Source organism: Emys orbicularis, chromosome 1, assembly GCF_028017835.1.
Source record: "Emys orbicularis isolate rEmyOrb1 chromosome 1, rEmyOrb1.hap1, whole genome shotgun sequence".
Taxonomy (NCBI): Eukaryota; Metazoa; Chordata; order Testudines; family Emydidae; genus Emys; species Emys orbicularis.
The window spans coordinates 182,079,722-182,101,861 of NC_088683.1; the positions used below are offsets into that span (position 1 = coordinate 182,079,722).

At 40.1% G+C, this 22,140-nt stretch overlaps 1 protein-coding gene across 2 annotated transcripts in view; it reads right to left on the reverse strand.

Annotated features, from left to right (window-relative positions):
- Positions 1-4,299: 4,299 nt before the first annotated feature.
- Positions 4,300-22,140, reverse strand: part of CADM2 (cell adhesion molecule 2) — a 165,008-nt gene continuing 147,167 nt past the window's right edge. For both annotated transcript variants that reach the window (XM_065415870.1, XM_065415862.1), the window contains 2 exons: positions 6,001-6,126; positions 4,300-4,418 (listed from right to left, as the gene is read on the reverse strand). In XM_065415870.1, coding sequence (XP_065271942.1) covers positions 4,300-4,418; positions 6,001-6,126 — 245 coding nt within the window. The remainder of the gene's footprint in view (positions 4,419-6,000; positions 6,127-22,140) is intronic.

Consider the following 22,140-nt stretch of genomic DNA (forward strand, 5'->3'; position numbering starts at 1 on the left):
AGTGTTTCAATGGAGTCTAATGGGACCTAAATAGTACTAGAGGGGAGACAGAGCTAGTGGGGTGGGAGGACAGCGATGCATTATTATAAATTAAATATCATTGCAAGTAGAGGAATTAAGCATATTGCATTAAGCATGACTATTGCATGTGTGTACTTTAAAGTTAATTATTTTCACTGCTTCCCCTCTTTTAAAATAATCAAAATGCATATTATAATTACATGGGTTTCCAATATCCATACACAGAAAGTACAAGATACTTACATGTAAGTACACTGTAGTTACCTATATTTTTGCATAGTTTTTAGTGTGTACTTTGTGCCACTTAATAAAAAGCATTACTCAGTTGTTTCTATTAGCAGCTGATTCAATTGAAGTAGCTGAATTTTTTTTGGTATGTTCATCACAGATTACCATTTCCTAAGAGTGAGAAAATTGGACACTTGTAGTAATCTAGTTAGGTGGTGGGAAAAGCTGTGGGGTGAACATGAAGTTTTACATCACCTCCTTATTAAAGAAATGGAATGTCAGATTCATGGTGTTAATTTAATATATTTACCATTAGTTTGAACAGATTAGTAAAGGTAAGAGTTCCATTTTCCTTTTGGTAACACTTTACAGTAAGTGGCACTAAATTACACTATAACTGCTGTGTTACATGGAAGTACATGTAACTACACTGTAACTGTCAAAATAGCTACTGTACATGTGCGTACATGGTAACTTCAGTGCTGTTTACAATCAGTTGAATTACATAATTACAGATGATCCTGTCCTTTCTCTTCATTGAGATAGTTATATATATATTATGCTATAATGAAACTACACATTAACTTCCATGTATTATTTAGAAAAGTTGGTTTTCTTCATGTATTCTTTATAGAGGAAGTCTCAGTGCAAGAAATGTGAAGACATTTTTAAGTGTTCCAGATTAAATTCTTAGCCTCAACTTAAATATCAGGTTCCTTAAACTGCTTCTTGGATTCTCTGATGACACTAAACAGAATGGAAAGATGCACCCTTTTGCCTGTGATGCCACATGCCTGTTTAATGATTATGTTCTCAAAGCATAAAAAAATTAACATTGTTCTACATTTGAAAGTTAAAAATAATCAATGGACATTGTAAACTGGCAGTAATTAGCTACCTTGTCTTGAGTAAATTACATTGCATGTATTTGTAGGTGTGGATGTTATACTAACATTCTAACTAACATGGTTCCCATTCGGAGCTTTCATTTTACACATTTATCAGATTTCTTGAGACTGTAATGGACTCAATATTTCTGAATGGGATCTTTTTGTATAAAGGAGACAATGTGTTTTTACCTGTTGAATACTATACTTAGTTCTGCGTGAGCCATGATGTTGCTTACAAAGGGCCTGGCACTGTATTTATTACCTTACACCCAGTGAAGTCATTTGAACATGTGGATGTAGATGGATGTAAAGAACTACCCAATCAGAATTCTCAATTCATTTATACTGGTTGTAGTGTTTTTACAGCCACTTCGCACAAATGTAAATGAAATCACAAGATGCAAGACAGTGGAAAATCAGAAATCTATTGAAAATGAGCACACATTAAGAGTTTTAACTAAAAACCAACCAATGTAATTTAACAGTCCAATTTATTTCTGGTTTTGCAGTGTTTCAATGCTGGTTTTACACTACACGGACAAGTTGGCTTTGAGTGGTTACGTCTAAAGATGCTCTAACATTTGAAGGTCTCACTTGACATCATGGTAAGTAATGATTTAAGCAACAATTCTACAATTCAAGCAAAGTGCAGTTTAGATAGAATGTATAAAGATGTAAAAGCAGCATTGATGAACAGTTCCACTTCAGTAAATAAGGCCCTGATCCAGCAAAAAAAACCAAAACTTACTTTTTAAGCATATGAGTAGTTCCATTGAATTAGGTGGAACGTCTCACATGCTTAAGTGATTTGTTGGCTCAAGCCCTAAATCCTTAATCAGACTGAGATATACAGTATTGTAATGCTGTTAATGCAACTTACTGTTGTGACAAGAACCTTTCTGTTCTGGTACTAAACTAAATGATTTCCTTTGCCAACCTTTTAAAAGTGTATGCTTTGAAAGACATGAATATCTTGAAAACCTATACTAGCTTCAATGTGTCTAGTAGCACCTACCTGGTTCTCTCAAACTACCATACTATATTAACATATTATTGCATTTTTCCACAGATGGTATGGAGTGAACTGTAAAAAACAAGCATGCAATCACATCAATGCAGACTTATTTCTTTAAAATGTCATACTGTATATGATTTATTATGTTAACACTCAACCACATCATATTATTTATGTTCTATATATTTTGAAAAAGTGCTGCTTGATCAACATCGCCCTCTTTTTCTTAGAAATTAACAAGATAAATGTTTCAACAAAAAGAAAGAAAGAAAACAAAACAAAAAATAATACTATAATATTCTCCTTAGGCTTATACTCTTCTGATAAATAATCTGACACAGCACCTTTGTCTTCCATTTTATCTTAATACATGATGATGTATTCAGATTCTCCCTCCCCCGCCCCCGCAAAAAATAAATCCCAAGAGATAATCCTTTACAATAAGCCATCATGCTTTTAGACTTCACAAGTATAGCAACCGTATAGAAATATTATTTTTCAAAGGTGCAACACTTGGGAGAGGGAGATGAACTCCAAATGATACAGATTTTCATTCTCCAGCATGGAATCACTACCAAGAGTTGATCTGGCACCATTTTTATTTCAGTGGAAGAGGAAATAAGCCATTGGGCTTATAGTGTTTTGTTGTCATATTTAAGAACATGAGACTTTAAGAGAGACTTTCACCATAGAGCTAAAAGCATTGGCAAAAATTCTCTATCATTCACTGTGACATAAGTTTGTACCCCACAAAATGCATAGACAGGAATTTAATATAAAGAATTAGTCCATTTACCGTATACACAAAACATATATCATTTAACTCTTTTTTTTCTTTTTTTTTCTTGTGGTTTTTTTTTTGTTTTTTTGTTTTTTGGCAACCCAACATAGATAAGCAGCTGTGGAACTGCCGAATTAAAAATTGAGAATTTAGCAACATAACAGTATTTTTTAAGGATATTAATCAAATGTGGTTGTAATTCAAAACCTGAGGCTGTGCACTGGTTGTTAGCTTAAAACTACCTTTCCATATAACATTGTGCTTCCATTGTATAACAAAGAAAAATTAACAAGAACTAGAAAAGTTTGCTGCTGAACAGTGCTAGGACATACAGACAAAAAATACTAATACATGTTATCTATTCAGAATATTGATTTAAGTCATATCTAAAGGGATATAATGGACATTAGAAAATGCTTACTTGTGACTGACTTAGCTATAGCCAAAAAAGTTAAATATGTATCAAATAATGTTTAATTGGATTTATTATATGCACTATATACAGATAGGAAAATGCTTTGTAATTGTGCCCCATGAACACTACAAATCTGAATAGGCAGGTGAGTCCATATGAAGCAAATAAATTATTAAAACCGAAATTACAGAAACATATCTAATCTTGTGATCCCAAAAAGCAGTAAAAGGGCTGAATAAATTTGTTTTAGAATGAAGCTACCATTATCTAACTCTGCATAATCTGTATAGATAATACAGTGTGATGTAATTACCACCCAAGCATGGAATTAGTATCAAGGTACCATTTTTAACAATGTATTGATACTCCTTTTCCACCAAATCCAAGCATACAAGAAACTATACTATAATGTTTTCAGTTTGTGGTTCCTAGGGCATATGTTTCAAAAACAGGTTGCCTTTGAATTATAGACATGTATAAAACATTCTTTGTAAACCTCTAATCTTAGATTTAATGTTTTATGTAAGTACATTATGTCCTTATCGAATAGTATTTGTTATGAAAATCATCCAATGACATACTGATAGGGACCATGGTAAAAGAAAACTGGAAAAGAAGAAAGCTATATAACATTTAAAAATGTAGAAAACTCAATAGCATGATTTAAGATGAAGATTAACATTGTTAAGGCTGTATATTCAAGCACTGTATGTTAAGAGAGCAATGGATATGAATGTTAGGCAATAAGAAATGTCCTGCATTGTGGATGGTACTGTAAAGAAAGAATGATGCTGTCAACAACTGATTGTTGGCATAAACTGGCTATTTATAGCAGTATGTAAGTTAATAAAGTTTGCAGAAGATGACAGAAATGAATTCTGAAAGATGATAGCCAGTTTTCTCCAGCAGTCAGCCTGATAAGTAAAACTCAGAGAATCTAGGTCTGCATCTAAATGAAATACTCCTTTTTCTCCTCTGCATTGACTTGGCTGCCTTCTGCATTGATAATGGCTGTGTCAGCATCAGGTGCATCTTCAGCTCCTTTAGCTTCATTTGTTAAATATGTTCCTATGGGAATCAGTACAATAAAAAAAAATAGTTATTTTACTTTAGATCGTTGTATGTACTGTAGATCTGTAACAAAGATCTAACTGGTTTAATGAATGGAGTGATGCAGAACAGAACTTGATGCACTGTTTTAGCACTAACTATACTGGTACACATAATATTCTAATTTGGGCAAGAAGTAATTATGATTCATAACACTTGTCCCATATGCACATATATTAGCACATATCTGTGGCAAAAAAAAAAGGTACAGCACGTTCAAAACCATATTTTTTCTATCTCCAGTGGCATGAAGCATACAAATATTTTAACATACAATAGTTTAAATTATATCACTGTGTATTATATGGTATATCTAGATGGGTAAGAAAATTAACTTTGAATGGCTTAGATTTCATTAAACACATGTTTTTGAAAAATGGCTTCTAATTAGTTTTGTACTCTCACATTGATGTAGGCCATTTTTTATCTGCTCTTTAATTCCACAGACTAGGATAATTAAGATTCTCTAGAAGTGCAAAACTGAAATAGCTGCATAAGTTAACCCAGTCACTTCACATTGCCACTGACATTGCTTTGCTAAAGTATAAGAGCAGGATATTAATAGAGCTGTATGCAACAGGCAATTTTCACTTTGTGAAAAGTCATATTTACATTGGCTTGGGACTCATTTGTTTTCAGCCAGGAAGTAGAGCAAAGGTGCCACATTTTCACCAGAGTAATTAGAAATTTGTCATCTTTCACACAGTTCTACTGAAATTTAAAAAAAATATATTTCTCAATTTGTATTTACTAACTGCATGACTACCCTATGTAGAATTAGATTTAATAATAGTAATACTTTTTGGGGAGGAAGGTAAACTAAGGTTAACAACTACACTGCAAGCCATTCAGACATTAAGCCTTCAAAAATGTTTTTCTTTTTTTAACAATCACCTGGGTCAAATTCTAAAATTTGTCCTCTGTTTTACTCAGACCCTTCTCTCCATTGACTTTAATGGGAGTTTTTCCCTCAGTAAGCGTAATGTAAAAATTGAGTCAGGACTTCAGAATTTTGCTCCTGGAGTGAAATCCTGGCTACATTGGAGGCAATAGCAAAACTTATGCTGATTTCAGTGGGACAAGGATTTTACCCCTTGTTTTTAACGCAACTTATTGAATGTGTATTTAAAGTTTTATCATGATTTCTGATAGTTAAAGCCTCATTCAATAACCATATATATTCTGCTGATTTAATATAACAGTTAAAATTATGAGGACATGTAACAGAGTGCTTACAGCAAAGGGCTAGAATCTAGGAGCATTCGTCCTTCTAAATCTCCCTTAGCCACTGACTCACTACATGACCTTGGGCAGGTTGCTCAACATCCTTTTGCTTCAGTTAATCCAACTGTAAAATTGGGTAAAAAATCAGGACCTCACTGAAAACCAGATGCTTCTTCTGAGCCTGAGCTTTCCCAGGCAGCTAAATTCCAAAGGGGAGGGTGGGGGCAGAGAGGGCACGAGAGTGTTTGAGGGTGAAAGTAATCATGAGAAAGTATTGCTGCAAAAGGTGATTGCAGTTTGATTAAATCTGTCCTACCTTTATGTCTTGCCAGATATCGTCCAAGCAGAATTATAGAACATAATGTGACAAAGACAACTACAGCCACTATTCCTCCTATGAGAGCATGGTCAGGTCCAGTCTGTCCAGCCAAAGCATTTGGGTCTAGGGGGGGGAAAAAACAAAAGTTGTCCTGATCAGATAAGAACTGATATGAAAATGCACAGCAGCAAGTTTATACTGATCATTCTGAAAATAGGGCATTTCCCTCTTAAATATTCAGGGTGGTTATTCCCCCTCTTTTACTACCAGTATCTTATCAACAGCATAGCATTGCATGTATTCCCAGACTGTTAAAGCCCTGAGGACATCACAGTTATGAAAAATGTTACCTTATTCTTCCTTGGCAGAGGTTATTAAATGGGAAAGGTTTCTGGTTTTGTCCTAGTTGTATTACAACTGAAAATCTGCAATAGCTATTTATAGAAGCAAAAACAAGGAATTGAGAATTGGGGATCAGATAGCATCAGCAGAATACTGTCTGCATAATACATAATTTATATGACTGAGTCTCAGTGGGGATCCCTTATATAGTCTCTGCTTGTCGTTCTTTTCCAATTGCACGAGAAATAAAAAAGGAGATAAAGTGCAGACTTTCCAAGTTCTGCAGATGGCTGAGTCTGCAGGAATTTGGTCAGATAAATGTATCATGTATCCTTAAAGATCCTTGTTCACTCTCAAATGTTGATTTGTGAATTTACTACAGTTATCCGATTAACACTAACGTTAGTAAACTCTAATAGATTTTAACAATACATTAGCAGTTTCATTTCATTCACTGTGCACAAAACATTAGGATTATTGTCAGATTTAAGCTTTTTATGCTGGTCATTTATCTATTAGTGAGCCTGGTGCATTACAGAAGGCTCCAAAGAAGCAATCATGGAAAATGACACTGTTTAGGGGTCAGTAATTCCCCAGAGCTTTTGAAGAATGAACTGGTAACCTTCAAGTCTTGCTTCATATGCTGGGGGGGAGGGGGGGAAGAGTCAATCCTACAGTAGCATTGTAAGATTTCTCTTCTTTTTTTAAATGAAAAATGCCTCAGTCTCAAACGAATAGTAATTCTCCCAAGATTGAGGGTTGTGTATTAGCTTGCTCACTCTATAGTAATCAGTCTGCACACACTGCTTCAAGGACATTTCCCTTTTAGGCGTTGTTTATATTCTACAAACAGTTTGCAAATAGCTGTCTTGCAATGGCGGAAGATGGAAATACCATTAACACAGAAAAGAGGACAAATCAGTAAAATCTGACTGGGAAAAGCTGCTGACAATGTATGGGAAGTGTAACACTCTTGTTTGGCTTTTTTGTGATTTTTTAATTAATTTTCATAAGGACACAATCACAAATACAGAAAGATAAAAGATGTACAACTTGTATATGTTACCAAATTCTGCATATTTCACAGGTAGCCAATAAAATTATGCAATTACACAGTTACAGCTTGTCAAAGCTGCAAGACCAGATCATACAAATCAGACAAATTATACAGACATAAAATGTTAGGGTGAGGGTAAAAATAATAGTAATGATAATAATAATAATGCCATATACAAATAGGCAAAAAAAGGGGAAGGGAGCAGGAAGCTGGAGGGAAAAAGCAAAGAGGTGAGGTGGAATGGAAGTCTGGCATCCATTTGAGCTATCTCAGCATTCTTTATCCAAATGTATCAAGAACCAGGATCCAAATTTCTTCAAATTCATATAATTGCTCTCTGCAGCAATAAGATATTCTTCTTCAAGTGCTTGCTCATGTCGATTCCAGTCTAGGTGTGTGCATGCCCAGTGCGCAGTTGTCAGAGATTTTTGCCTTATCAGAATCTGTAGGATTGGCAGTGGCGCTCCCTTGAGTGCCATGCTCATGCATTGGTATATCAGGCACCACCGGCCCTACACCCTCTCAGTTCCTTCTTACCGCCTGTGGTGGTTAGTCTAGCGGTTTCGTCTCTTCTGCCTTCGAGCCTTAGGGCCTTGTAAATAGTTTGTTTATAGTAGTTAGTGTTAAGTTAAGTTAAAAGGAGTTGTAGTTAGAAGTTAGAGTCCCAGCGGGGACTTCACCCTAGGTAGGGCATGCCCTGGTCTCCTGGGTTTAAGCCCTGCGTGGACTGTAACAGGTCTATGCCTTTAAGTGACCCCTATAGCAGCTCCCTCAAGTGCTTGGGGGAATCACTGCTCAGTGCTCCTTCCAAATAGCATGGGACACAGCTGACTCGGTGGCTAGGCTGGTGACATCAGAGGCGGTTATGAGTGGCACTCCTGGCTTCAGACCGCTGGCCTCTCCCAAAAGATGCAGACCTTGATCCAAGACCTCCCATTTGATGGGATTGGTCTTTTTTCAGAGCAGACGGATGTGAGGCTGCATGGGTTAAAAAACACTCGGGCTACCCTTCGCTCGTTGGGCATGCATTCTCCACAGTCTGCAAGAAAGCAGTTACGGGCGCCTGTGCTGCCAAGGCCTTGGCAGTCTCTTCCGGGGTCTGCAAGGAGAAGGAACAGGGATGTTAGTTTCAGCTGCCATCGCCCTTCCTCCTCCTGCTCACCTGCGTGGCCTAGCAAAGCACCCTGGGGGCCAGAAGCGCTGGTTTTGAGGGTGCAGTCGAGAGCAATGTCCCCTCCCAGGATCCACCCCACTCTTTCCTCAACCGTCTTCATCCCTACTGTTTGGCCTGGTCACAGGTGGAGGAGGTCCCTTGAGACATGACAGGAAAGGGATTCTACTCCCATTATTTCCTAATCCCGAAAGCAAAGCGGGCCTCAAACCCATTCTGGACCTGCAATGCCTCAACAAGTCTCTCAAGGTCTCCCTGGCCTCCATCATCCCCTTCCTGGATCAGGGAGACTGGTATGCTTCCCTTGACTTGAAGGAAGCTTATTTCCATATTTCAAGGTCACAGACATTTCCTCCGTTTCATAGTGGGTGGCCGTCATTTCCAATTCATGGTGCAGCCCTTTGGCTTCTCATTGGCCCCAAGGGTCTTCACAAAAGGTATGGTGCCAGTAGCCACTTACCTGAGATGTTGAGGGGTCCAGGTCTTCCCGTATCTCAACGACTGGCTCATCAAGGGCAGGTCTTGGGAACAAGTACAGAGGAGCCTGGATCTGGTGCTTTCCACCTGCTGCAACCTGGGTCTGTTGATAAACGAGCAAAAATCCATCTTAAGGCAGTCCAAATAATAGAGTTCATCGGGGTGGTTCTCGACTCCACATGAGTCGGAGCCTTCCTTTCGGAGGCTTGTTTTCAGGCCATGCCGGACCTGATCTCCCATGTGAAGAACCACCCACTCACCATGGCTCACACCTGCCTGTGATTGTTGGGCCACATGGCCACTTGGGCCACATTCATGGTCAGTCATGTCCAGCTCCGGCCTCTGCAAGCTTAGCTAGCGTCTGTTTACATCCCTAACAGACATGACCTACACTGGGAAGTCAGGGTGCCGGATCACATTCTGTCATCCCTGGAGTGGTGATTGAACCCTGGGTCAGTGTTGGAGGGAGTTCCCTTCCTGGCTCTGGCCCCAGCCCCGTTGCTGACCCGAGTCTCAGATGCTTCGGACCTGGGCTGGGGAGCCCATCTGGGTGAGTTCAGCACACAAGGCTGCTGGCTGCAGGGCAAGCTGGCCCTTCATACCAATGTCAGGGAGCTAAAACCAGTTTAGCCTGCCAGGCTTTTTTGCCCCACCTGAAGCGCACAATGGTACAGGTCCTCACAAACAATACTGCCACGATACCACCACACAACAGGCAGGGTGGAGCCAGGTCGTCGGCCCTTTGCCAAGAAGCTCTCAGCCTTTGGGACTTCTGTGTGTGGCATGCCATCCATCTGATGGCCAGGCATCTGCTTGGGACCCTAATGTGTTAGCAAATTGCCTCAGCAGGACCTTCTCATCTCGCTACAAGTGGTCGCTCCACTCAGAGGTGATCAGTATGATCTTCCGAAAGTGGGGAACTCCCCAGGCGCCCCGTCAGAACAGGAAATGCCATATGTTCTGTTCACTCTAAGGGATGGACAGGGGTTCCTTGTCAGATGCTTTTCTGCTCCCATGGTCGGGGTCCTGATGTACGCCTTCCTGCCAGTACCGTTGATCCACAGAGTCCTCATGAAGATCAAACAGGACAAGGACATGATTATCCTGATAGCCCCCGAGGGGCCTCGCCAGCATTGGTTCGGCACACTGCTAAACCTTTCAGTAGCCTCCCCGGTGTGGCTACTTCTCTGGACGGACCTGATGTCCCAGGACCACGGCAGTCTTCTGCACCCGAACCTGGAGGCATTGCACTTGTCAGCATGGCTACTGCATGTATGAATGCGGAAGAGCGGGACTGCTTGGCCTGGATTTAACCGGTCTTGCTGGGTAGTAGAAAGCCCTCCACCAGAGCAACTTATCTGGCCAAGTAGAAAAGGTTTACATCTTAGGCTTTGGAACGATGTGTCTGGGCGGAGCAGGCCTCGCTGCAGGTGACCCTGGATTACTTTCTGCACCTCAAACTTCAGGGCTTGGTCCTGTCATTGATCAGGGTCCACCTGGCCGCTATTTTGGCTTTCCACCCTCCCTTCCAAGGCAGGTCAGTCTTCACTCACGACATGATGGCCCAGTTCTTGAAAGGTCTGGAGAATCTTTACCCTCACATTCAGGACCCCGTCCCTCCCTGGGATTTGAATCTCATGCTGTCGAGGCTCATGGGGCCTCCCTTCAAACCTCTGGCTTCCTGCTCCCTTCTCCTTCTCTCCTGGAAGGTTTCGTTCCTGGTTGCAGTTATATCTGCCTGCAGGGTATCTGAGATCAGGATGCTTACTTCAGAACCTCCCTGTATGGTAGTCTACAAAGATAAGGTCCAGTTGCGGCCGCACCTGGTGTTCCTGCCCAAGGTAGTTTCCCAGTTTCATATCATCCATACTTACCAGTCTTCTTCCCGAAACCCCATAAATCCGAAGAGGAACGCAGGTTGCACACCTTGGATATCAGGAGGGTGCTGGCCTTCTATATTGACAGGACAAAGCCATTTCACAAGTCAACGCAGCTGTTCGTTGCGGTGGCAGATAGGATGAAAGGTTGCCCAGTGTCTGCTCAAAGGATTTCGTCCTGGATCACAGCCTGCATTCCATACTGCTATGATCTGGCAAACGTGCCTCCACCGGCGATAGTCAAGGCGTACTCAACTAGAGCGCAAACGTCATCAGCGGCCTTCTTGGCTCAGGTGCCGTCCAAGAGGTTTGTAGAGCTGCTACCTGGTCAACTGTCCACATGTTTACGTCCCATTATGTACTTACCCAGCAGGCCTGGGATGATGCTGGCTTCAGCAAAGCACTGCTGCAAGCTGCAAGACTGTGAACTCCGAGTTCATCTCCATGGGCACTGCTTGTGAATCACCTAGAATGGAATCGAAATAAGCAAGCACTTGAAGAAAAAACTGTTACCTACCTTTTCATAATTGTTGTTCTTCAAGATGTGTTGCTCATGTCCATTCCATTACCTACCCTTCTGCCCCTCTGTTGGAGTTGCCATCAAGATGGAAATGAGAGGGCGTAGGGCCAGTGGCGCCTGATATACTGACGCATGAGCGCGGAACTCAAGGGGGCACAACTGCCGACCCTACGGATACCGCTAAGGCAAAAATCTCCAATGACCGCACACGTAGGAATGGACATGAGCAACACATCTCAAAGAATAACAGTTTCGAAAAGGTAGGTAACCGTTTTTTCTTTCTTTTGCTACTAACAAGGACAGGTCCAAATACCAGTGCTCTATTATGGGCATAAGCCTACTCCTCCATTATTTATAAATTCATGGTAATCATTGCTACCTTCAGCAATCAAAGTCGTTGTGGTGGAGTTAGCATAGCAGATACTAGAATAAAATTTTCTGCTGAGGTTTGGTTGCAGAAACCAAGCTTTGTTTTTCACTCATATCCACCTCTTTTCACAGCTACTTGAATGTGAGGTAGTCCCATTTCAGATGCATCAGGAGTTCCTTTTTCTTTGTTACAGCACCAACAAAATCAGAAGACAACATCCCCATCTTGTACAACTTCTGTGGTGTCCTCTACGTTTTGAATAGAATCTTTTGCTGGATGAGGCATGACCTGAGATCCACAGAAGCATTTTTAACATTCTATAATATGCTCTGCCACTGGGGTTCTTTTGAGTACTGTGATTACGTCCCTTCTCATGCTTTCACAAAGAACTCCAGACGGACTCTATTATATGATAATGGAATAAACGTGAGACTTACATGCAGACCAGGATTGATTCTCTGCTCTTGAATAGAGTTATTCGCCTAAAAGATGGGTTGTTTTAGAGTAGAACCCTGTTTTCCTGTGTTTCTGTAAATAGCTAAGGGGTATAGTTTCTTGTAGTTTCACGAGGAGTTAGGAAGATGCTTCCTCTAAAAGCAGGTAATTCTTTCATTGCCACGTCTGTAGTTTCTTGCACCTTCCTCGGAAGTTTCTGGTAGTAGCCACATTAAAGACAGGGTATTTGGCTAGATGGTCCACTGACCAGCTTGGAAGTTCCTAGATTCCTTTGGATTACTGTGGATTAATGAGGTTCTACTGTTTCTCTATGCTGACTCTTCTGAGTTTTGAGAGTCATTTTAACCATTTATTTTACCTTTCTCTGGGTGTTTAATTTTTAACATGCTGAATGATAATTATTGACACATCAAAGCAAGACTACATCTCAGAACCTGTGAGTACTGTTCTTCGTAAACTGTACCCAATAACCAATACATTACATTAACCATTTAGACTGTATCGCCAATATTATAACAAAACTTCTGATAACACAAGAAAGTTGCCCACAAACATGTCTTTTGGGGGGAGCATAGTTTCCCTGATCCCAGATAACAATCCATAAAATAATGCTGCAAATTGATAAGCCCTCTATAAATTAGGAAAGAATGCTGTTTAACATTTTTAAAAGTTATATATTATACTTACAGGGTAATGCACTGTCCTTTTGCAGTTCATGACATGAGCAGATTCCCTTGAGTGAATTACAGCCTTGCATTCACGTTGGGGCTATCCATTATCTTATATGTAATTACTACTGTAGCCAAAATGCTTCAGGAACTGCTTCTACTGCACAGAAACACTGGGGCATATTCACATCTCCATGTATTGTGAAGATTTATATTTTTAACTTCCATTAAAATTAGTGGATGTGATGTGTGTAAATCTGGGTAGTGAGCTAAGGATATACTCCAAAATCTGCCTTTGTCGCCCCCCCCCCCCAAAAAAAAACCTAACTAAAAATTAACAGTGTTCAGGGGATCTTCAGATTTTCCATTAAAATTATTAATGATATTGTCCTGTTGAAATATATATGCCAAAGGAGATGAAGATGGAATTAGAATTATCCAGTAATTTCTTGTGGATACTGCAAATAGATAATTACATTCAAAATTATGCTCACAAACGTTCCAGAGTAGTTTGTCCCCTATTAAAATATCTAGAGGATTTTGATGAGTTAACACAAAACAGCTGAACATGAGTCATATGCTGTGATATTCAAATTCAGGACTTCTGAATCAGAGCCGATCTTGTTCCTTTAAGGACCAGCTTCTCATCTTTTTTCTTTACACTTTGATGGGATTAAACAATAATCTTAACACCAAATTGCTTAAAACAATAAATTCTGAATTCACTGGATTCCTTTGATTCCTCCTCCTTATGAGGCCTGTTCAACATAATCATTCTTGATGCTACAAAATCACATCTGTCCAGCTTTTGAGGATGCTCCCCTTATTGGCATCATGCATCCCATGTCATTGGTCCCAACCTCCACACATAAGATGCCTACATGAGAGAAAAACTGGATCACTCATAAAGAAGCAAGATGAGGGTGAGACATGACAATATCACAGATCTGTGTACAAATAAAGGTGTACTTTATGTTCTGAGGCCAATCTTATAGGAGTGCAATTTATTAAAACATACCGTAGGTCCCTAGTATTGGTATTCACACAAATTGCTAAGTAGTTTTTCATGAGTTGGTGTAAATTATATGTTAGTTATTCAGCTAATTTCATTTTCTCCTTGCACAACCTTATTCATGCATAGTTAATTTCTCTGAGCTAGATGAGGGAGAGGGTCAGATAACCCAAACGATTAGTAATGTGAGAAGCAATTGCTAAAAAGGGGCACATGTTTATGGGTGATAGTCATGTATTCCCCTTTTCACTCAGGATGAGCTTGAAAAGCTTCAGAGCTTGTCTGAAGAACCTACTGTGGAGCCCACCACTGGAAAAGGCATTCCCTCTTCCCACCAGCCCAGACTTCTCAACTACTATTGTATGCTTCCTGTGAAACTTATGGGGGTTGGGTAGCAGGGTTTTCACATGGCCGGCAGGTCCATTCCTCATCATTTGACTTCAGAGACAGCCTAGTGGGTCTTCTGCCTCCTTAATACAGTAACCTCTGCTGATATCTGTGGCAGCTCTTCTGTTTTGGAGCACTAACACCCAGTAATTCAATACCCTGGGCAGTCCAGAAGGCAACACTATTATTGGCTTTTTAGGAGGCACATCTCCTAAGGAGGTTGCTAAGAGGGTAGAAAAACTAAGGGCTGGGAGCAGGTCTCAAGAGTTTGTGTCACAGTTCTTAGCTGTCTGGAGCCATCCTCTGGCCACGTGGAGAGGTGTGTGCCTAGATCTGGCATAGTAGCTGCAGCTCAGGGCTACAACACTTGGTCCAGTGGCAGGTGAAAGTGAGGGAAAGAGGACTGCTCCTCTCCATAAACCAATCAGGATGCTTCTTGGTACTGGCTCTAGTGGAGAAGCTGAGATGCACTCAATGGGTGCATTTGTTCAGGGTTCCTATAGTTAAACAGGCAGAAGCTGAAGTAGGGAAGTGGTGCAGTTGGAATGGGGAAGATACTTGTGGTCAGTTGACAAGGGATAAAGTATGTATGTTGGTGGGGCAATGAGGGATCTGCAGGACAACCAGATATCAGGCCAAGTTCTATTCTTGGGGCCAATAAGTGTCTATCTCTTCACTCAATGACACAGAATGGCAGCAGTACAGACTTGTTCCAGATTTCTGTTGAATAGCTCTGATTCATTTGGAGTCCATCTGGTTTACTTGGGGTTCTATCCATCTGGGACCATGAAGGAGAGAATCCATACCTCCACCACCCATAGTGCCAAGACCACCTGAGGTTCCCAAGGAACAAAAGTCTCCCACAAACAGCTCTTCACCTTTTGGATTTTTGGAAGCATTCATAGTGGTTTTGAAATAGGAAATGTTTTCTTCAAAGCACACGTGATGGAAATCAAAAGCCCATTATGAAGATAAATTAGCTCAGGGCAGCACATGGCCAAACTTGTCTTCAGAACATGAAGAAGAACTAGCTATGAATGCCCTTTTATCCCATGATTCAGTAGTCTACAGCCAGTGGTCTCCTGGTCCCCTCATAACCAGAATCAGGGAACACTAGGAAAAAGCACGTTAGGGAATCCAGCAGGAGACCTGCGATTTTGACAACTGCACATTGATGCACAAATGCAACAACTGCAGGTGCCCATTTTTACCTTGTTGGTGGGCATCCCTGACCCGGATGTACACACTATGGTATGCTGACATTCCAGGTGTACAGTATAGCAGGTGTACAGGAAAGCAGTATAGCGGTTGTAAATTAGTCTTAAAATATTTCTGTTTCCACTCAGTGGGGTTTAGTTCCAGGTCTTTCCCGTCATGCCCCAAAGTGTGGATACTGCATTGTGTACTGTGCCATTAGACTGGAAGATTTGAGTAGTAAGCAAAGGATTCAGCCAGAACTGGAATTAAGTACCCTTTTGGTTACACAAGAATGCGTAAATGGAACCAACTGATGCATTCACAACAGAAAGTCAGTGGCCCCAAACAGCACCAATCCTGAACCAGCTGTGATAGGTTGTCATGCTCAGGGTGCAGTCTGGGAGCTGTGGGAATCACTGTGCGTGGGAATCACAAATTTTCACACTGCTTGGTTGGAGACATAGCCAGCCTTGCCAGGCCCCGTTATCACCCAACATGACAGCAGGTGATGCCATTGACTCAAACTGAGCTACCTGAGTGCAAACAGCACACACCAGCCAATTGCCCAGCTCCCCAGGTATGCATGCACTGCTGGAGTATAAACTCAAAATTATACCGTCTTGTACTGCACAGGGATCTGTACAATGTAAGCTCATAAATAGTTTGCCCTCCCCTCGATGTGGGAAAGCTATGCAACAAGCCTGTGTTTACCAAGCTGAGATTTTTCCCCAGACACTTCACTCAAAGACACACTGGTATAGATAAAGCAAAAAACAAGTTTATAACTACAAAAGATAGATTTTAAATTCTTATAAGTGATAGCAAACAGATCAAAGCAGATTACCTAGCAAATAAATAAAACCGCAAACTAAGCCTAACATGCTACAAAGATTGGATATGAGTTAGCAATTTCTCACCCTGACTGATGATACAAGCACTCTGCCAGGTTTCCATACACAGGCTGGGACCAGCTCTTTCCCCAGTCCAGTCTTTGTTTCTCAGGTGTTTCCAGGAATGTCCTTGTGTGGGGAGTGAGGCCCTAGATGATGTCACACGCCACCTTATATAGCTTTACCATATGGCAGGAACCCTTTGTTCAAAACTCAATTTCCAGCCTAGTTTGTGGAAAAATACAGGTACCCGAAATGGAGTTCAGTACCATGTGGTGTGGTTATATGCTCATGAGTCATAGCAGCCATTTCTTTCAGGCTGGCTGAAACATTTACAGGAAGGCTAAGCTTTTCCACAGCCCATTGTCTTTGTTGATGAGTCATTAGCACTGTCCAGCTTCATCATTGTTGTACCTGAAAGACTAGTAGTGGGTGTTTTCCAGAGTAAACACATTTGAAATACAGATCCATTGTCAATATTCATAACTTCAGATACAAAAATGATACATGCATACAAATAGGATAATCATATTCAGCAAATCATACCTTCTCCAGTGACTCCTTACATGACTCATTTGGTACAAATTGCATCATAATTATGTCATAATCATAACATAATCATACAACTATGAAGAATATAGGGTGCAGTGTCATACCAGTTAGGAGGAAAATTTGATGACAGAAACTTGGTGCAGTTACTGACCAAGGTTAGGAGGAATTTGACTGATCTGAGACACATTGCCTGGCATATGCCTTGTATGTCTGACTTCTTATGGTAGCTGTGGTGGGGAGCCATCTAGGGTGACCAGATGAGGGAAAGAAAAAATCGGGACACATGCTGGCGGAGCAAAAAAAAAAAAGAGCGCTGCCGGTGGATATCGGGACCAAAGATCGGTTGGGACACAGGACACACCCCGAAATATTGGGACGATCCCGATTTTATCAGGACGTCTGGTCACCCTAGAGCCATCAGACTAATTACAATCAATCAGGCAAAGAAGTGTATTAAGAGAAAATTAACCTGGGATTATTGTGATGATTACTGAGAGACATTTGAGTTGTTATATCTATACTGCCCTCATTTGTTCCAGCCAGAAGCGGTACAGATTTCTGACATGAAAGTTGACTGACTTATTAGGTATGTGGAAGATGCCAACTAAAGTTGTGTCTAGCAGCATCTACCAACAGTCCTTGCAAGACGATAGCTAGTTTGTATGGTTATAAGGCATCAGAATGGGTGAGGATTTATCTCCCAATCTAAATGTGATGAATAAGCAGGGATATCAAATAATCCCTGATGCAGGAACCAGGGTTGCTCATAAATATGTACTGGAGTCAAGGTTGGACTGGTGACTTAAAAGGGATCCAGTTTAGTGGAACCAGGTACTAGCACGTGGTGCAGATGCTATTGAGGGGAAAGGGAAAGCTTCTCCATCATTTAACTTGCAAGGGCAATCTCAAAGGGGCCCAGTTTTGGAATTCAATAAAGCTGCGCTCTGTTATCATCTGACTTTGAACTTAAAATGTTCAAAGACAAACAAAAAAGTGTAGTATACAGCCTATATCCACTCTATTGTAACAGTTCATCATCAAATATAGATAAGTCAGGTAGAAAAGAGCTTACTTTTAAATCTCAAAAAAAAACCCACCAACCCTAAATAATCTAAAGCCTTTTTTTTCTTATTACTGTAGCAGCATATTTAGCCTCTAAATATTTTTTTCATATCACTTTACACACACACACACACACACACACACACACACACACTGATAAAAAGAATCCATACTGTAGCAGAATAAAGGACAAATGTTAAGGGTACAATGTGACTCCTTTTGCAAGTTCTTTGTGTTGCATTGGTAAATAATATGACTGAAGAAAAAATAGTTTTCTTCGGATGTGTAACCATTAATATATGGTTTTTGCCAGAGGTAAATAAAAAATATCCAAGTCTATCTTTCTGAAGTTTTATTACTTTCATTTTATTTTTTGTTCTGTGATTCTATGAGAAGGGCCTGCTCTCCTAAAAGCCATCTCTTTGTGAAGGAGATGGCAGAATTTAGAGTCTAATACAAATTCCAAAGACCCTTACATGCTGACTCCAGATTCTATGCCCACTGACTCATTTTATTCAAATGACACAAAGATTCCTATATAGAGATCGATACAGATATTTTTGATATGGTTCTCTAAAATATCCAGTTTCCTGAAGGGAACAGTTTTCACTAATTAGGGCACATGACATAGCTTTCCTATTAATAATACTGGATTTGAACCCTTCAACAGAGCCACTTACTGTTTGAGACTTTGGTTGGAAGAAAAATGACTGAAATCTGCAGAGTGAAATTATTAATTTTTGCCTCCATCCTGTTTTCAATAGAGGTTGCAGTCAATTGCAGTCAATTTAGACTGTAAAGATATATTTGTAGCTTGTCCAGATATAACTGCTGGCTACCTAGAAGACTGTACAAGGATGGGGAAAGGGTGCATAGCTGACTCAAGAACTCCACTATTAACAGCTGGTTCTCCCAATGAGATACCATGGTCTGCAGAAAAATAGGCAAATGACCCCTTATCACTGCTTCCAGAATTTTAATAGACTTTAATTTTTCTTCTCTTTCTGGAGAGCCAAGGTATCATGCACTGGATTCTGTTATGTACGAAAAAGTAAGGCTGATGAATTAAACTTTCTTTTAGCAAATGGTATTTTCTCCTGAGTGCCTGTTCCCTTCCATCCCCAGTGATGAGTTTAGTGGGAGGAATCCTGCTCTTCATTTTCCCTTCCCAGCAGGAAATGATGGGAAGGATAGAAGCAGTAGCTGGAGTTGGTATAGTCAACCTAATAACAACTGGCTCTTTCTTCCATCCATTTGTGTGTGTGTAACTCTTTTCACTGTCCATGGCAGTTAAATGTCTATGCACCTGATGAACTGAGCTCTAAGTTACATAGGTGTAGAAAGAACAGTGCCATGCAAGAAGCAACAAATTAAACCCTGACTTATATATCATGAACAGCAATAAGGTTGCTGTGAAAGTAAAACTGTAAAGAGGTCATTTAAAACATTTCAGAAAGTTGCACTGGTAACCTTGAGCAAATCCCAATAAGTGTACTGGAAAAGCTGTGTAAATGCTTCAATAAAACTTCTTTTTATAGTCTCTTTCACACACACTGCATCCCAGAATGCTTCCCAGAGTTAATTAGTACAACTGCAGGGCTAAAATAATAAATACTAGCTGAGGTAGAAAAAGTTCAGAAAGTGTAGGCAAGGAGACAGATGTTTTCAGCTGAGCAATGAAGTGGGAGAGTTCCATGAAGTGGAGATATACAGACTGGCTGTTACCAGTGGCAGGAGCTGCAGAGGAAAATGCTTTAACCTAAACAGTGCAGAGACAAGGCCAGGGAAGCATGAAGGGAGTAGAAAAGCAAGTTCCATGATGTACGATGCTGCTACTGTTACCTCATTGGTCTCATATAGTGCTTTTCATCAGTGAATCTCAAAATGCTTTACAAAGTAGGTCAGTAACATTTTACAGATGGGGAAACTGGGACACTGGGAGGTGAAGTTACTTGCCCCAGAAGGCTAGTGGCAATAGGTTGAACGTGTTCATGAAGGGTTTTAAAAAACAGAACTACTGTGCAAATTAATTGTGTGACTTCCATATAATTTTTCACTAAAATAACTATGAGTCAATAAAAATGTTAAAACACCCTTGATGAAGTCAGCCACTTAGCATCAGAATATGATACCCCTAACTCATGCTTAACTGCAATTTTATCTGTTATTTGCTTCAATGGACCTACTCTTGGAGTAAGGTACTACTCAGAATGAGTTAGGGCAAAAAAGTATGACCTTTAACCTTTTGGCAGCTAATGGTGTTTTTCATCTGCCAATCTGTGTGCATCTAAGAGATTGACAAAACACTGTTGTTGGTGCTGGTGACCACTCCAGTGGAGGTCCACCATTACCTCACTAACTGAGATGAGAGATATTAAAAGTAGAATTAGTGGAGGTCATTTTGGTGTAATGCAAAAATGAACAGGAAAAAAAGAGTGATATTATTGTTAGGAGGAGAAGTATCCCAATTAACATTTTAAGTTCTTTTTATAGCCATTTTAATTAGGGCATAAAATCCTATGTAAATTTGTTGGGACACAGCAATATCCATTAATAGAGTTTCTGTCCATGCAATAAAACTACCTTGAATTAATTTAACATCGTGTTTGTGGTTTAATTTAATACAACCCATTCTTTATGCCATATCTGTGCTAATGAAAACAATAATATTTTCCTCACTTAATAATGATATGCTTGATGGAATTCTCCTCTGGGAACTTTAAGGTTTTGTTGTTTTCAGTTGCCTTAAAGTTAAATACCATCCAGTTATTAGAAGAGGGCTGTGTTTGCTTTTAATACCGTTGATTGGTCATGGGTTGCTAGGAATGAGATTGATCTTTGGTTTTCTAAAAGCTTTCTGTGTATTCATAAAATAATAAAAGCTGTATATAGTCCAGGCTTTATTTATTTATTTATTTTTAACCTGTCAGAGTGCATTCACTTTCAGCAGTACTGATGATCTCTGTGTCAACACTCATAGTTGTAATATATCCAAATTCTACCAAGAGGGCCACATCTAAACAAGTTTGCAACTGACAGATTCATTTCCTACCTTCTCTGGAGACAGCAATAAGGGCTCCAATCAAAGGTCCAGTGTAATTACTATGTATATTTCAGATTAAATAAATGTGATAAAAGCTTCCATCTGGCTGTTGATCAAACGTGCAAAGGGAAGCTGATTTCCAGTGACATATTACAATATGTCTCTTGTAACAGTCCCTAACGCCATCCTGTAAATTACTTACATCTGGGATTACTTGACTAAGACAGATAGAAATATTACTCACTTTTTAAGTGCTGCCCATTGGGAGAATCTGAGATGTGGTCTAATCTTAAAGTTGTTAAGCAAGGCATTAAGAAATAATGGAGTCATGTTTATTTTACTAAATGACAGTTGTGCTCAAACTATTTGAAGAAGGCAGACTCAATTTCATAGCAGCCTGAGCTGTATTCCTGGTGACAAAGCTGTACCAAGTCTACAGGGAAGGGGAATTAAGACACAACAACATTAAGGCATATTGTACTGTACGAAAACTTTTAAAACTTAGTGAGAAAATGTCTGTTCAAATACTTAAATATTTTCAATAAAAGTCTATCCTCATACACAGTTGGGGCCCAGTCCTCTGGAAGTGCAGGTGCCAGAGCATTTCTCACAATCAGGGCCTAGCCTTTCTTTTAAAAAAACGTTCAGAGGGAAAACTGCTGACATTTCTAATTATCCTCCAAATAGTATATACCTAATTCTTGCAATAGTGGACTGGACCACAAGGGGATCTCTGCCTCATTATTTCAGTGATCTTTCAACCAACTCATTTTCAAAAGAAAGATGAAGGGGATGTTCAAAGAGTGGCTATATGGGACTGAAAGGGCTTTTCTTTCCTATGATTTATAACTGATATGGGGTTATTCTAGAATGGCTCTGAGATGAACATGGATCTTAAAATAGCCAAATCTGTCTTAAAGAAGAAAAATTCTCCCCCTCTATCTGCACCGTGAATTTCTCTTGCATATAAGGTGATGTCTATTGCATATTCAGCACTCATTCCACACACAGAGAAAATGAAGAATATATTATTCAGATCTGCAGTGCAGGTCAGGG